The sequence below is a fragment of the Heterodontus francisci genome, chromosome 30 (assembly GCF_036365525.1).
Source record: "Heterodontus francisci isolate sHetFra1 chromosome 30, sHetFra1.hap1, whole genome shotgun sequence".
NCBI lineage: Eukaryota > Metazoa > Chordata > Chondrichthyes > Heterodontiformes > Heterodontidae > Heterodontus > Heterodontus francisci.
In genome coordinates this window covers 15,086,230-15,104,000 of record NC_090400.1, presented here as the reverse complement: position 1 = coordinate 15,104,000, position 17,771 = coordinate 15,086,230, and the positions used below count along the sequence as shown (strand labels likewise).

Below are 17,771 nucleotides of genomic sequence, written 5' to 3'. Positions count from 1 at the left end.
CTCCCCCATTCCAGCTGATAGCTCCATGCCATGCTGCTTCCTTCCTCTTGGCCATTCGCTCCCACGTTTGATCGGTCTCAACTCACCACCTGAAGAAGCAAGGGGTGACGCAGTGACGTAGGAGTCAATGGCTGAGAGGAGGGAAGTGGCATGGCATGGAGCTGGATGGCGGGGGAGCGAGCAGCCGGAGAGCGGGGTGGCGTGAAGTGAGGAGCAGGGAACAATCGGCCAGGGAAGTGGGGGCGGGGGAGCAGCGAGGTCTGGAGCAAGCGGTTGAGGGAAAGCAGCATCGAGGCCTGGAGCGAGGGGGAGAGAGCTCCAGTCTCAAAGTCTCCCATTCAGCCGCTCGCTCCAGCCAAGTGAGGGGCTGGATACCCAATGACGCTGTATCGCGCATGCGATGGGCCAGGCGCGGATACGCGATGACGTTGGCACTGCGCAGTGATGTCATCCCGCGCAAGCACCACTTAGTCCTGGCATGATGTAGCTGCACATGTGCCCAACTTGGCGCATTCTGATGATATCAGCGGGCCACTGCGTTGTCAGGAATCACTTTATCTATAACCGTGGTGGAGCGATAACCACTCGAACAGGTTTATTTAAAGCACGATGATGTTTTTCATTAACATAATCATTTGAAACCATAAAGTGCAGCATAATTAGCCTTTATCCCCACAATAAAAACACAGTTCTTACTTTTCCTGACTTAATTTTTCTAGGCTTTTTCATGTTAATGTGATCCAGCTGGAACAGGTTGGGAGATGCAAATGAGATGTTAAAGAGCTGCAGACCCGTAGCCTAGACCGTATTAGCAACTTGACTGTGGAGGCATCACTGCCCAGCCCAGTGCTATCCTTATTTGGCATGCAAATACATGCACTTTCCAGCAGGGGTTGCTATATAGCTTTCCTCGAGTCCAATGGCCTGGAGAACTGGGTTCATTGATTAGCCTGATATAGTTTAGTAACCCTAGCTGTTTCCTCTCCCCTCCTACTCCCCCCAACCCCGCCAAGACTAGGACTAGAATCCCAATTGTATCATCACTTCTTCTGCTTTGTTTGAGATGAACAAATTCAGCACGGTTGTGGATTCGAACCTGAAACCTCTTGCTCTGCCCAGCTTAGCACTGCCGTGGGCAGCTTCTTTAGTTGCTCTAGAGTGCAATCGTAATATGTTGATAGATTTTTATTTTACTTACCATTGATTATGTTTTCCCAATTTCCTCAGGATTAAAGGCTGGTGGGTAATGCATCATTATGTTTCGGCCTTCCTATCAGGAGTCATGCTGACTTGGTAAGTGGAGTCTGATCAATCCACAGCACCGTATGATGTAGTGAGATTGGAAGACAGGTTCTTTAGTAACCCACCAATGTTTAATGCTTTTACTTTTGTCTGTGGTGCTTGTTTCTTTGTTTTAGTTCCTTTTTTTGAGCTTTGAATCCTTGAATTGGCAACAGTGATTCACTGAAATTAACATAAGCCAAAATAGCAGTAATGAAGAAAATAATGGCACTAAAGAGTGACAGGTCCCCAGGGCCAACTGGTCTCCATCCCAGGGTTTTAAAGGAAGTAGGTGAAAACATCGCAAATGCCCGAACAATAATCTGGCAAAGTTCCCTCGATTGGGGAACCTTTTCCGGAGGTTGGAAAATTGCGCATGTCACTCCGCTATTATAGCCCAACATCTGTTGTCAGGAAATTACTAGAGTCTATAATTAAGGGTTAAGTGACTGAACGCATTGAAAAGTTTCAGCTTATCAGAGACTGCCAGCTTGGGTTTGTAGAGGGTCAGTCATGTGTGATGATAGTTTTGAAGAGGTGTCTAAAGGAGTGGACAGGGGAATGTCTATGCATGTTATTTATATGGTCTATCAGAAGGCATTTGATAAAGTTCCCCATAAGAGACTGTTGAAACCCATGGAATTGAAGGCAAATTATTGCTTGAGCAACAGGAGACTGATAGTAGGGATAATGGACAGGTACTCTAATTGGCAGGCCTTAACTATTCACTGTATTTATTAACAACTCAGATGATCAGGTAGAAAGCCACATATCCAAATTTTCTGATGACACGAAGACAGACAGTAGTGTAAGCAGTTGTAGATGGGAGCATAAAATTACAAAGAGAGATAAATAGATTAAGTGAATGGTCAAAACTGTAACAAATGGATTTCAATGTAGGCAAATGTGAGATTATCCACTTTGGACCTGAAAAGGATAGAACAGGGTACTTTCTAACTGATGAAAAGCTTGAAACAGTGGAGGTTCAAAGGGACTTTGGGGGGTGGGGGAGGTGGATGGTGGGTCCATGTACATAGATCATTAAAATGTCATGAACAGATACGGAACATAATCAAATAGGCTAATGGAATGCTGGACTTCAGATCTCGAGAATACAAGGGAGTAGAAGCCATGCTTCAGCAATACAAAGCCCTAGTTAGACCACACATGGAGTATTGTGAGCAGTTCTGGACATCACATCTTAGGAAGGATATATTAACCTTGGAGGGAGCGCAGTGTAGTTTTACCAGAATGATACCTGGATTCCAAGGGTTAAATTACGAAGAGAGGTTACACAAAATGGGGTTGTATTCCCTGGAAATTAGAAGGTTAAAGGGTGATTTGATCAAAGTTTTTAAGATATTAAGGGGGATAATGCTGGTAGATAGAGAGGAAGTATTTCTGCTGGTTGGGGAGTTTAGGGTTGGGGGCATAGTCTAAAAATTAGTGCCAGACTTTTCGGGAGTGAAATTAGGAAACACTTCTGTACACAAAGGGTAGTAAGTTTGAAACTCTCTTCCACAAATGACATTTGTTAATTTTAAATTGAAGATTGATAGATTTTTGTTAACTAAAGGTATTAAGGGATCTGGGGGAAAGGCAGGTAAATGGAGTTAGGTCACAGATCAGTCATGATCTCATTAAATGGCCGAACAAGTTTGAGGGGCGAAATGGCTTATCCTGTTCCTATGTTACTAACCTTGATAGTTATCTTTTTTTTGCTCAGCCATTGTTTTTAAACCAGCTGCAAGCCTGAGGTTGGTTGGCAGGGCGGAATCCAGCCATGAGAGTGCAGGCCTGTGCTCAGTGCCTCCATCCCCAGAAGCACGGCTGAGGTTAGTAACACAGCAATAATGCCACATCTGGCCAGATGCTGTGGTTAAAACTCTGCCTTTCGCCATCCATGTATGTCTGACACTGAGAGGCTGCCACAAGGCGGAAAGGTTAGCATTTAATCAAAGTCATTAGATGATGCTGTGTAAGTATTATTGTAAAAGTACGAAGATTATATTTGACAAAAGCTCTTGCTGGACTCTGTTTGAAAAGCTATTGTAATATTTGCAGGTGATGACACCTCTGGATGTGGTGAGAGGGCTGTGGTATAGGTCTAGGAAATATGTAACAGAGCTGGGGGAAGGTGGCGGGGCCTACGAGAGCGTGGCAGGGCCTACGAGAGCGTGGCGGGGCCTGCGAGAGCGTGGTGAGGCCTGTGGGAGCATAGCAGGGCTGTGTGTATACTTTGTGCTGTGCCTCACTTGATTTTCTAGGTGCAATCACTGGACTGCAGCAGTGGAAAAGTGTCTGATTTTCCCATTGTTGACTCCTCGGTCAGTATATCCACAAGGTTAAGTCTGCCGCCGGCAGCATTAGCTCACTACGTTGGTCCCCTGGGTATCAGTGAATTGTATGGAGGTCACTCTTGACCACCAACCCCCCCCCCACCCCACCCCCAACTTCCTCCTGCACAGTGACACGGAGAAATGAGGCGACCGGATTCTACATACCCTCTAACCTTGAACAATGATTGGTTGTATATTTGCCACGATATGTACTTTAATCAGCTGCCATTTTAAAAATGAGTAGTGAGAGGTGCTAAACAAAAGCAAGTTCATTCAGTTCATTTTTTTCTTCTGTCTCTCTCTGTCGCTCACTCTTTTTCTCTTTTTTCCCTCTGCCTCTCTCTTCATTTCTTTCATAGAATGGTTACAGCACAGAAGGAGGCCATTCGGCCCATCGTATCTGTACCAGCTCTCTGCAACAGCAACTAATCTAGTCCCACTCCCCTGCCTTTTCTCTGTAGCCCTGCAGTTATTTTCTCTTCAGATAATTATCCAGTTCTCTTTTGAAGTCCTTGATTGAATCAGCCTCCACCACACTCTCAGGCAGTGCGTTCCAGATCCTAACCACTCACTGTGTAAAAAAAAAAGTATCTCCTCGTGTTGCTGTTGCTTCTTTTGTCAATCACCTTAAATCGGTGGCCTCTGGTTCTGGATCCTTCCGCCAATGGGAATAGTTCCTCCGCATCTGCCCTGTCCAGACCCCTCATGATTTTGAACTCTACCTTTCTCATTTTCCAACTCATTTCCTCTCACTCTCCTTTCTCCCTTTGCCATGTGGGTGTCAGCTGGCACCCGTCACTCCAAAAAAGTACCACTGTCTTCAGAAGGGTAGGGGAGGACATCAGACATGATTCCCCCAATGAGCTCAGGAGATGGGAGTGTTTGTGCAGTGCCCTCTGAATGCAGTTACTTTAATATCTACTGCACTGATCTGATGGGATGTGGAGATTAATGATTGGGATGACTGAGCTTGGTGAGCCTTTATTAAACTGGTTAAACAGCAGAACAGCCTTCATTCATCAGAAGCAGGGTTCCCATAGAAACTTGGGCATGCTCAGTGCACACCCTGTGCCTTGTTAGCATTGATGTACCCATTAGCACTGTGCGCAAATTTACAGATTCACCTTTATTTTTCAGGCCTGATTCAAAAATGTACCAGATGTTTCGAAATCAGTTTCTCTCGTTTTCCATGTATCAGAGTAAGTATATTCAGTGTTCATGTTACTTCCTCTCTTTTATATAAATAAAAAAGTATTTAAACTAACTGCTAGGCCTCTTCTGCTCTTCCCTCACCTCTTGAATCACCAATCCTTTCACCCAGTGGTACAAGATGTCTGATTGTGAAGAAATCACTACTTAGAGTTAAGGCTATTTTTTAAACTCATCAAAGTGGGTACAGTTTAGACCTGCTACTCCAAGGTCAGGTATGGTATAGTTAGACACAGAGTAAAGTTCCATCTATTCTTCCCGGTCACTATGACGTTTATCTATATCCTACACTGACTATTCTCTCAATTCTCTGACTTGGAGTTTTCCCGATACTTTTCAATTAAATGTAACTTTGTATCCCGTGCTTTTGGGAACTGAAGTGAGAGTGCCTAAACTCGGCCAAGATTTTAAAAGATAGATAATTTTGCTTCACTTCTGTGCAGGGACCTAACTGAGAGCTGATTGAACTTCCCTCCATGATTGACAGCAGCACGATGTGAATGATGGTGCAGGCAGCATTGGATCTGCAGCTATCTATTTAAGGAGTCACTGCTGTAATAGTAAATAACAGCCGCTGTGCACCAGTATGACTGTTGAGCACAATATCAGCTTGTCTCTGGCCTTGCTGTCAGGAGGCTGCACTGTACCCATGAGGCAACAATCTGGGTGGACACCTCACCACAGTACTGGTGCCTCATTGCCACAGACACTGTCCTTCAGATGAGACTTTAATTCAAGGCCCTGTTGGGGAGATTACAGATTCTCACAGTACTATTTGAGCAGGGAGTTCTCCCAGTGTCCTGATCCACCTTCCTCCCTCCGCCACAATCACCAGAAACTGATCGACATTCAAATAGGGCACAGGAAGATGGGCATTGCTAGATGAAAAATGACCACAGTCCACCTAGTTCACCTTGGTAGTAGCATTATACAGCAATAATGGAGTTTGTTGACCAGCAATCAATGTCTATCAATTAGTCAGCAACAGACCAGGAGGAAAACCTGGTGGAGAGTTTTGGGAACTATAGGTCCAAAGTCACCTGTTCCTACAAAGCATCCTACACTTATCACATGTCTCAAATTACTCATATACTGTATCACATTGTTATTTTCTGAAAGAAATATGTGTAATTTGTGTTTGAATATGTCAATACTCTCTGCTTCCACCATCTCCCTTGAGAGTCTGTTCCATAGAGTGACCCACTCGCTCAGTGAAATATTGACTTCCCCTCCCTTCAAGCACAGGCCTCTGATTCTACTGTTTCAGACAACATGAAATAGCTTGTCGTCATCTACATGATATAATTTACGTAATTGTACCTCATATTCCAATCCCTCCAATAACTGCATTATTCTTGTTGTCCTGTGGCAATTATTTTGCTGTTTGCGGGATGTTGCTTTCCACAAAAATGGCTGCTGTCTTTCTTTATGCCTCCGTGCACTTCACAGCACTTTCGGGAGGTGAAGTAGCTTTGGCGTATTTCTGAGAGAGGTGATCAAGTAGTATTGAAACTTAAGTCTTTTTTGAACTGCGTGGTCCTGCAAAACACGTGTGGCTCCTCCCCATTAGGGTCCAGATACAATGGGAGCGTTAAACCCAGGCCCTGTCTGCTATCTCAAGTGGACATAAAAGATTCCTTAACATTATTTTGAAGAAAAGCGGGGAATTCTCCTGGTGTCCTGGTCAACGTTTATCTCTCAGTCAACATCACGAACAAAACAATAGATTATCCAGTCATTGTCACATTGTTGTTTGTGGGAGCTTGCTGTGCACAAATTGGCTGCTGAGTTTCTACATTACAACAGTGACTACACTTCAGAAGTACTTTACTGGATATGTAAAGACTGATGATCTTTTCTGTTATCACCTTGTGGCTACGTATAAATCTCACTTTGTTGAAAGAGACTGAGTGCCCAGTTTTATACCCTACTTCACAGTTCGGTAATACAACAGGAGCCCATTAAAATCCATACAGTTTTTGCAGTGAGAGGTAGATGAAGAGGTTACTTTCTGGATTTTGGTTGTGTGGGGCCCTGGCCCACTGACTCTACTTGTGTTGTGCAGGCTTTGTGCAGTTCCTGCAGTATTACTATCAGAGTGGCTGCCTGTATAGACTCCGAGCCCTAGGTGAGAGACATAACATGGACCTGACTGTAGGTGAGTCTACTTGTCACTAATTGATGATGGGGTTGAATAACAGGGATGGGAGGAAGCTTGTGTAGAGCATAAACATTGGGATAGACCTGTTAAGATGAATGGCCTTGTTTCTATGTTGTAAGTTCTAAGTAGTGCTATGTAATTATTTGCGCTCTGATTGCTATTTCTACTCATTTAATTATCTGCCTTAATTTAGATAACTAATTATAAAATTAATTAGAAAAAAATTTAGTGGCAAATTAATCCTTAATGATTTACATGTGGGTAGGTTATCTAAACATATTGGGTATAGATGACAATTTCTCAGCCCTGGAATGTGTGATAGATCTGCTGAAGCGTTGTGAATGATCTAATTGATTTTTTTTCGACGTTCCTACTTTAGCCTCTTGAGAATAAATATCTCCTGAATGGTCTGTGTGTCACACCTTGAATGGTAATCACTAAGTGATAATTTAACCATCATACTTACACTATGCTGTTAAATCTTAGTTCTGGGTGCCACTGTACTCAATCTATATATGAGGAGTACAAGGTGTTGTACATACATGTGTGTTCACAGGCTTAAGCTTGTAGTTTGTCAATAAGTTAAATACTGTAGATGGTAGTAACCAAGCCATCATTGGGAAATGGATTCACTTTTCGCAACTTTTTCCATTTTTGAACCTGGATCTTGAACTCCAAGCTAAATTTGGACGGTGCCAGATGCACAAATGTCCACTGCTGGTGTAATCTAGACTTCTGAAAACATCAAAGATTGTACAGAGGCAAAGTCACTCCTTGTACTTAAGCCACTGAAGGGCTAATGTCAGGGTAAGTACATGCCACTTCCTGTACTTACTTTGATGAATTTCTGATCCATTGTCAGAAGCTGGTTTTCTATTGAATGTCCAGATTGAACATTTTACAGTCTCTATGGTGATATATAACAATGAGGCAGTTTGACCAATATATGTTTAAAAAAAAAAATGACCATATTCCCTTAAGCTAAATCCAAAATCGAACATGCTATCTGGAAAACTACTGTGACCAGCAGATCTCTACAATGGCCTTACGCTAGTTTGGACTAACTGTGGATTGGGGTTTTGTATTTACAGAAGGTTTCCAGTCTTGGATGTGGAGAGGCCTCACTTTTCTTCTCCCATTCTTGTTCTTTGGTCATGTAAGTTATTTGAAATATTTGGTTGTATCTTGCATTGGATTTGAAACCAAAGCCAAGGTCCCATGTCTGATTCCTGATTGCCGTTGAGCCAGCTGAGCTCAGCTGAGGCAAAGTTGAAAGCAGTAAAATGGCCTCGGTGCCCCAGGAAACACCAACGGAAGTTACCTCTCCTGACCGGTACTTGGTGACCAATACTGTTAAGTGTGCACATTGGGGTGAGACAGGATTGGATACTTGATGATTCCATAGTTACATTCCCCACTAACATTCACTACCTAGACTTGGACGCAGAGAATAGCCACTTACAGGAGGCTATCAGGCTCTGTAGAAATGTATGCAATAAGAGTCAACAGCTTTGAGAGGAGTTAGCAATAAGGGGAGGGAATTAGAGTGGACAAAAGCCATATGCAGGCCAAAATTAGATGCTTTAGCTTCTAATCTGGACTTCCAGTGATGTCCCTGAGCAACTCAACAGAGTGCATAGGTGGAAAGTGGTCCCCACCCTTCACATTGCCAGCAGTTGGTAGTTTAACTCTGGGTGGCACCACCTCACTTTTCACATACCATTAAAATCCACATGTTGTCCAGTCCGTCTCATGAGTAAGCATGCAGGCTAGCTGAGAATGCTGTTCATTAACCTGATATTTTTCTTGCCTTTGCAGTTCTGGCAGTTTTATAATGCAGTTACCTTGTTCAAACTAACAAACCACCCAGACTGTAAAGAATGGCAGGTAAGCACGGTTTGTGAGATATTATTCAACAAGGCACAATGGGAAAGCTACCTTGTGTGAGCTGTGTGTAGCAAACACATATATACATACATACTTTAAGAAATGTGACTTATGTTTGGCTACAGGGAGGAGAGCTCCCCCAATGCAGGTTGAGGTAAGTCCCGAATGTAGAGAAATAGAGGGAGCTGTGCATTCTATATGTAATGTAGAGGGATGTGAGTTTGAGCCATGGGGTTGGTCTGATACACTTAGCTATGTCCTCGTGTATTCCTCATTAAGACCACTCGAGTGAGTGTCTTGTGCAGGGTAATAATCCCCTTGTTGTGGGGACAGTGGAACCTGCCAGGTGTCTCTTTCTCCTGCCAGATACTAGAATGCTGAAACCTTTTGTGAAAATACAGTTGGCCTAGCCCACCATTCTGCTGTGGCTAAAGGAGATTACATTGTGCAAACCATAGGGTAGAAATTACTATCTGTGATTTTATCAAACAAAAGCTTAACATAGTCATACCAAATGCCTCTTTTCATTATCTTGAAGGAATAGTTTAAATGCATCGGTGCAGACTCGATGGGCCGAAGGGCCTCTTCTGCACTGTATTATTCTGTGATTCTGTGAAAGGGGTTAACATTAGAATTGTGGAATTTGGGATAGAATGAGTTGTGTTTGTATGATAACAACATCAATAGTAACTTCAAGCCATGTCTATCTCCAGAACATCTAAAAGGGGTAAAATTGGAAATAACCTAAAATGTTCAAAATTAAAGCATTACAAATAATTGCCAGAACTAAATTAGCCAATTACATACCCTTCCTCCCACACCATTAGTTTGTTCCTGCAATAGTCCTGATTACATGGCTCCTTCGGGAGTTAAATGATTAGTGGAGTGAATCTGCTGGAGTGATGGGGTTCCTCACACCCTGTCTACTCTATGTAAATATGTTCCCAGGATAGGTCTATGATGGAGTGTGGCCCTTTCTGTGAGAGCCTTCAGGCCTGCACCATGGCAGAGCACTGACCCTCTCTGTGAGTGTCTGGTGCATTTTCAGAAATGAGCATGGCATCCAGGGAGGATCCTTGGATGAAAATGTCTCTCACTTGATGCTGGTAATGAAAGCTCGTGGCTTTAGAATTAAATGATTTTCCCCAGTGGATTTGAGGTGCCTCTGAGACTTAAACAGGTTGAACCTCTGATCTATGCTGAATTAGCTGATTCCACCATGCCAGTAGGAGTGCTACAATTTAGCTGTAGCACACCCTGGATTATGGAAGGGACAATCAGCCAGGATTTCCTCTCCTGATCACTCTCCAGCGATCCCTGCTGAAAATATATGTGTGTGAATGTAGGGTCAGGATCGAATTGGCTGTGAAGCCCTCCACAGTTGGATAGCCTGCTGACATTCTCTGTCACATGAATGATGGGTGTTTGTGGTGGAGGGCCATCATAACAATTTCTGATTTAGGAGGAAATAACGAAAAACTGATGGTCTTTTCTCCTTTTCTGCAAGGAGAGCTAAGTCTTGGGACACTATGAATGCCCCATCTGAAAGGACAGTAGGAAAACTCAAAAGCATTAACCTTACAGCAGCCTCAGCAGAGGCGTGAACTCTTGACCAGGAGGACTGTAGGGTGCTGAGGAAAATCTTGTGTACGATTCTCCTGTTTCCGTTCCTTTGAGTTGTCTCCTGTCAGTAAGGAAAGGGTTCGAACCTTTCACCTCTGCAAAGACTCCCATTGCCTCACATGGCACTGCAGTATCTTCACTGCATTAATAAGGTTGTACCCAAAGTCCATGAAGTTGCTGTGAGAGGGAATACTTATCGCAGTGATGGCAACTCATAGTCCTGCTTTAATAATTAATGTTCTGTCTTTTTATTCTCAATTTCATCTTTGTGGCTCCTGTAAGGATAGAATTTCCACTCTGAACCACAATGAAGCAGGAAGAAAGCTAGTACACACCCCAGATCAATCTGAGATGGCCACCAGTTAGAGTACAACAGCAATGTCATGGACTGTAAGTCCTGACAATCTGCTCCATGAAGCCCACTTTCCCTTATATTTCCTGGTTGTTGGTTTGTTCTGATTGAATTTTGGGGGCCTGAAGGATTGGAAAAGGGTTGTTCTTTGTGCTGTTGCCTCATTGGTGCATAAATCCTAAATCACAACACCAAGACCGGTTAGTATCGGCAACTAGGAATAAATGGGAATTTAATGGGAATGGATTTAAACTCTGTATAAGAGCAAAATACTGTGGATGCTAAAAATCTGAAATAAAAACAGAAAATGCTGGATATTCTCAGCAGGTCCAGCAGCATCTGTGAAGAGAGAGAAGCAGAGTTAATGTTTTGTTAGAACTGGGAGTACTTTGAGATGTAACAATTTTTAAGCAAGACAGGAGGAGTGGGGGCAGAGCGGAGTCGAGAAAAGAACAAAAGGGAACGTCTGTGATAGGGTGGAAGGCAGGAAAGATCCTATGACAAAAGGGGTGATGGTGCAAGGCAAAAGGAGATGGTAATAGGACAAGTAAAGAAACAAAAGATGTGTCGAGAGGAGGTGTAAATAGAAAAAGCAGAATCTTCACCAAGAGCCACCATCCAAAAACAAACAAACAAAAAGGGGTTAGAGGTTACAGCCTGAAATGATTGAACTTGATGATTCCGGAGGCTGTAAAGTATGTAATTGAAAGATGAGGTGCTGTTCCTCTAGCTTCCATTGGAACAGTGTAGAAGGCCAAGGACAAAAAGGTCAGAGTAGGAGCAAGGTGGAGAATTAAAATGACAGGCGACTGGAAGCTTGGGGTCACGCTTCAGGACTGAATGGAGGTGTTCTGCAAAGCAGTCATCCAGTCTGCGTTTGGTCTCCCCAATGTAGAGACTGCATTATGAGCAGTGAATACAATATTACTAAGCTGCTGAGTATTTAAGAACATAAGAAAAAGGAGCAGGAGTAGGCTATTCGGCTTCTCGAGCCTGTTCTGCCATTCAATAAGATGATGGCTAATCTGATTGTGGCCTTAACTCCACTTGCCTGCCTGCTCCCATAATTCTTGACACCCTTGTAGATCAAAAATCTGTAACTCAGTCTTGAATATATTCAATGACCCAGCCTTTCCTGCTCTCGGGGTAGAGAATTCCAAAGATTAATGACCCTCTGAGAGAAGGGATTCCTCCTCATCTCTATCTTAAATTGGAGAGCCCTCATTTTGAAACTGTGACCCCTAGTTCTAGATTCCCCCAGGAGGGGAAGCATCCTCTCAGCATCTCCGATCTACCCTGTCAAGCCCCCTCATAATCTTATACATTTCAATAAGATCACCTCTCATTCTTCTAAACTCCAATGAGTATAGGCCCAACCTGCTCAGCCTTTCTTCATAACTCCTTCATCCTAGAATCAGCCTAGTAAACCTTCTCTGAACTGCTTCCAAGGCAAGTATATCCCTCCTTAAGTAAGGAGATCAAAACTTTACACAGTACTCTAGGTGCGATCTCACCAATGCTCTATACAGTTGTAGCAAGACTTCCCTAGTTTTATACTCCAGTCTTCTTGCAATAAAAGCCAACATTCCATTTGCCTTCCTGATTATTTGCTGTACCTGCACGCTGACTTTTTGTGATTCGTGTACAAGAACACCCATATCCCTCTGCACCACAGCATTCTGCAGTCTCTCTCCATGTAAATAATATTCTGCTTTTCTATTCTTCCTGCCAAAGTGTACAACCTCGCATTTTCCCACATTATACTCCATCTGCCAAATTTTTGCCCTCTCACTTAACCTATCTATATCTCTATGCAGACTTTCTGTGTCCTCCTCACAACTTGCTTTCCTACCTGTCTTTGCATCGTCAGTAAATTTGGCTACAATACACTCGGTCCCTTCATCCAAGTCATTAATATAGATTGTAAATAGTTGAGGTCCCAGCACTGATCCCTGTGGCAGTCCACTAGTTACCATTTGCTAACCTGAAAATGCCCCATTTATCCTGACTCTCTCTTTCCTGTTGGTTAGCCAATCCTCTGTCCATGCTAATATATTACCCCCAACACCATAAGCTCTTATCTTGTGTAGTAACCTTTTATGTGGCACTTTATCAAATGCCTTTTGGAAATCGAAATACACTACATCTACTGGTTCCCCTTTATCAACCCGGCTTGTTACACCCTCAAAGAATGCTAAGAAATTTGTCACACACGATTTCCCTTTCACAAAACCATGTTGACTCTGCTTGATTGTATTATGATTTTTAAATGTCATGCTACTTACTGCTTCCTTAATAACGGATTCTTGCATTTTCTTAATGACAATTAAAAAAAATTCATTCGGGGATGTGGGCATCACTGGCTAGGACAGCATTTATTGCCCATCCCTAATTGCCCTTGAGAAGGTGGTGGTGAGCTGCCTTCTTGAACAGCTGCAGGTGTTAAGCTAACTGCCCTATAATTTCCTGCTTTCTGTCGTCTTCTTTTCTTGAATAGAGGTGTTACATTTGCGGTTTTCCAATCTGCTAAGACCTTTCCAGAATCTAGGGAATTTTGAAAGATTACAACCAATGTATTTTTAGAATTAGAATTAGAACATTACAGCGCAGTACAGGCCCTTCGGCCCTCGATGTTGCGCCGACCTGTGAAACCATCTGACCTACACTATTCAATTTTCATCCATATGTCTATCCAATGACCACTTAAATGCCCTTAAAGTTGGCGAGTCGCCATTTCCACCATTTCTGCAGCTGTTTCGTTTAAGATCCAAGGATGCAGGCCATTAGGTCCAGGGGGCTTGTCAGCCTTTAGTCCTATTTGTTTTCCTAGTACTTTTTCTCTAGTGATGGTGATTGTTTTAAGTTCCTCCCTCTGTTTTGCCTCTTGAGTTTCTGCTATTTATGGGATGCTTGTTGTGACTTCTACTGTTTTTACAGATACAAAATACTTGTTCAAAGTCTCTGCCGTTTCCTTGTTTCCCATTATTAATTCCTCAGTATCATCCTCAAAGGGACCAATACTTACTTTAGCAAAATCTGCTTTTATTTTAAACATTGTATGTTGTCCACAGGCTTGATAGTATGACCTAAGTGGCCCATGCAGGCAATCACCTGGGACACTTATGGGGTAGAGTATCACCAGCACTGGGTTTGAAATAGTCAAAGTGTGGTTTCACCCAAAATTCTTCTGGAAACAGGCACTCTACCCTGGGTGGACTAGGTGGTTTATCAGTGGGTATGTATGTGTGAACTTTCAACCCAGAATGTTCCTCTTGAATTCCCTACTTGCTTCATGACTACTCCTAGGATAGTGTGATGGTCTGTGTTGTATATTTTTCAGTGATACTCCATACTGGAGTTCTTTGAGGGAGTTACATGTGCTGTGGATAAAGGGGAACCGGTGGATGTATTGTACTGAGATTTCCGGAAGGCATTTGGTAAGGTGCCTCTTCAAAGGTTATTGCAGAAAATAAAAGCTCATGGTGTAGGGGATAACATATTGGCATGGATAGAAGATTGGCAAGCTAACAGGAAACAGAGAGTAGGCATAAATGGGTCATTTTCTGGTTGGCAAGATGTAGCGAGTAGTGTGCCACAGGGATCTGTGCTGGGGTCTCAACCTTTTACAATTTATATAAATGACTTAGATGAAGGGACTGAAGGTATAAATTTGCTGATGACACAAAAATAGGCAGGAAAGTAAGTTGTGAAGAGGACATAAGGAAGCTACAAAGTGATATAGATAGGTTAAGTGAGTGGGCAAAGACCTGGCAAATGGAGTATAATGTGGGAAAGTGTGAAATTGTCCACTTTGGCAGGAAGAATAAAAAAGAAGCATATTATCTAAATGGTGAGAGATTGCAGAGCTCTTGAGATGCAGAGGGATCTGGGTGTCCTGGTGCATGAATTGCAAAAGGTTAGTATGCAGGTATAGCACATAATTAGGAAACCTAATAGAATGTTATCGTTTATCGCGAGGGGAATTGAGTACAAAAGTAGGGAGGTTATGCTTCAGCTATACAGGGCATTGGTGAGACCACATCTGGAGTACTGTATACAGTACCGGTCTCCTTATTTAAGGAAGGATGTAAATACATTGGAGGCAGTACAGAGAAGGTTTACTAGACTAATACCTAGAATGGGTGGGCTGTCTTATGAGGAAAGATTGGACAGGCTAGGCATGTATCTGCTGGAGTTTAGAAGAGTAAGAAGCAACTTGATTGAAACATATAAGATCCTGAGGGGTCTTGACAGGGTGGATGTGGAAAGGATCTTTCCCCTTGTGGGAGAATCAAGAACTAGGGATCGCTGTTTAAAAATAAGGAGTCGCCCATTTACGACAGAGATGAGGAGAAATCTTTTCTCTGAGGGTCATGAGTCTTTGGAATTCTCTTCCTCAAAAGGCAGTGGAAGCAGAGTCTTTGAATATTTTTAAGGCAGAGGTAGATAGATTCTTGACAAGCAAGGAGGTGGGAGGTTATCGGGGGTAGGTGGAAATGTGGAGTAATCAGTTCAGCCATGAACTTATTGAATGGCAAAGCAGGCTCAAGGGGTCGTATGGCCTACTCCTGCTCCTAATTCGTATTTTTATATGTACTGCTGTGTGATTGGCTAGCCCCTCCTGAGAGACCTGTCAAGGGGAAGGGAAAATATCTGAACTTTTGAAAACTTTTTCTCGGGTGCTTTACTGTGCAAATGGTCACCAGCCAAGCCTGAATAATGTTTTTTTAGAATATTAGAATATTACAGCGCAGTACAGGCCCTTCGGCCCTCGATGTTGCGCCGATCATCTGACCTACACTATTCCATTTACATCCATATGTCTATCCAATGACCACTTAAATGCCCTTAAAGTTGGCGAGTCTACTACTGTTGCAGGCAGGGCGTTCCACGCCCCTACTACTCTCTGCGTAAAGAAACTACCTCTGACATCTGTCCTATATCTTTCACCCCTCAACTTAAAGCTATGTCCCCTCGTGTTTGCCATCCTCCTCCGAGGAAAAAGACTCTCACTATCCACCCTATCTAACCCTCTGATTATCTTGTATGTCTCTATTAAGTCACCTCTCCTCCTCCTTCTCTCTAACGAAAACAACCCCAAGTCCCTCAGCCTTTCCTCGTAAGAATGTATAAGCAAAATACTGCAGATGCTGGAAATCTGAAATAAAATCAAGAAATGCTGGAAATACTTAGCAGGTCTGGCAGCATCTTTGGAGAGAGAAGCAGAGTTTTAGATATACAGCACTGAAACAGGCCCTTCGGCCCACTGAGTCTGTGCCGACCATCAACCACCCATTTATACTAACCCTACACTAATTCCATATTCCTACCACATCCCCACCTGTCCCTATATTTCCCTACCACCTACCTATACTAGGGGCAATTTATAATGGTCAATTAACCTATCAACCTGCAAGTCTTTGACTGTGGGAGGAAACCCACGCAGACACAGGGAGAACTTGCAAACTCCACACAGGCAGCACCCAGAATTGAACCCAGGTCGCTGGAGCTGTGAGGCTGCGGTGCTAACCACTGCGCCACTGTGCCGCCCATTAACATTTCACATTTCAGGTCAGTGACCCTGCATCAGAACCCTGAAGCCTGAATAATGGGAGGTTTACTGGGGATCTTCAAGTTGTGTTTCAGCTACCGAGGCCAAATTCAGCATGCGTGAAATGCCTCAAAATATTCCCGATAGACTTCTGATCAGTTATATGAATGAAAATTATTTCCTGTTGCAGTGTGTGGAGCTGCCAGCGGAGTTTGACATATAATGGGGCCAGTCACTTATCCTGGATTAGTTCTCTGAGGCGAAGTTAGTGTTGAGTGGTAATGCGGAATGAGTGGTATCAAATCATCCTCCTGTTAGGCTCCCCACCCAATATCCAGTTTCACTGAATTCAATACAACTGCATATCGGATGGGGGGCTTGAGAGGTACCACCTGTTATAGTTATATATGTTATAACCAATACTAACTTCTATCTCTTAGTGTCTTAAAAGTCTCCAGGGCCTCCAGTTCCCATTAATGGGTGTAACTTGCACCTTTACACAGAGCTGCTGACGGTGATGTTGAAATTTATGTCCAAACAGACTGAGTCTGGTTGAAAACCATTTGACTATGCAGAGCTATAGTTACCATTAAATGAATAAACCAATAGATGAATTTATAAAAACTCCAAACTACTGTGTCTCACTCCAAATGTGAGAGACTCGATTGTCGTTTGCTTCACAATGCATCCTTGATTCTTGGTCTTGGCCTAGCTCACTGCATGTGTCCCTCTCTCTCTATTGTAGGTTTCCATGTGCGGCCTTGCATTTCTTGTTCTCTTCCTCGGAAATTTCCTGACGACTGTTCGAGTCATCTACCAGAAACAGAAACAGAGGGAGGGAAAAATTAATAAACAATTGTGAGACACGAGAAAGAGGAAGATTTGATTCGATTATCGTTTCACACTGATGAAATGCAGACGTTGAATGTGCACATTGTGGTGGTGTTCCTCTTCACTGACCCTCGTCCGTTTTGTCCAGATTGGTGCTGGGGACTGCAGATGAGCTGTGGAGGTGTGCGCATGTGGAGTATATTGATTCAAGATCTGACTCTCTTAAAATAATCACCAAATAAAATTGTACAGGTCCACTCTATACTGTACTCCTGATGCACTATGTTCCTGCTACTTGATACTGTACATTAGCTGGGGTAAATGGTCTAGTGGTAGGAAGTGACTAGGGGAGCCACCTAGTGACCACTTGAACAATAAATGCAAATACAAGTTCTTCCTTTCAGTAAGAGGCAATTTTTAAAACAATAACAACAACATGCTGGAAATACTCAGCAGATCAAGCAGCATCTGTGGAAAGAAATCAGAATTAATGTTTCAAGTTGAAGACCGTTCTGACTGAGTTCTGACAAAATGTCA

General features: G+C 43.1%; 1 protein-coding gene across 1 annotated transcript in view; it reads left to right on the top strand.

The window, feature by feature from the left end:
* The window catches only part of tmem120aa (transmembrane protein 120Aa), a 30,048-nt gene extending 12,552 nt beyond the window's left edge, over nt 1-17,496 (top strand). Inside the window, exons 7-12 of the mRNA XM_068010119.1 lie at nt 1,228-1,293; nt 4,758-4,819; nt 6,895-6,987; nt 8,082-8,146; nt 8,809-8,877; nt 17,149-17,496. Coding sequence (XP_067866220.1) covers nt 1,228-1,293; nt 4,758-4,819; nt 6,895-6,987; nt 8,082-8,146; nt 8,809-8,877; nt 17,149-17,265 — 472 coding nt within the window. The 3' untranslated portion in view covers nt 17,266-17,496. The remainder of the gene's footprint in view (nt 1-1,227; nt 1,294-4,757; nt 4,820-6,894; nt 6,988-8,081; nt 8,147-8,808; nt 8,878-17,148) is intronic.
* The last annotated feature ends 275 nt before the right edge of the window (nt 17,497-17,771 follow it).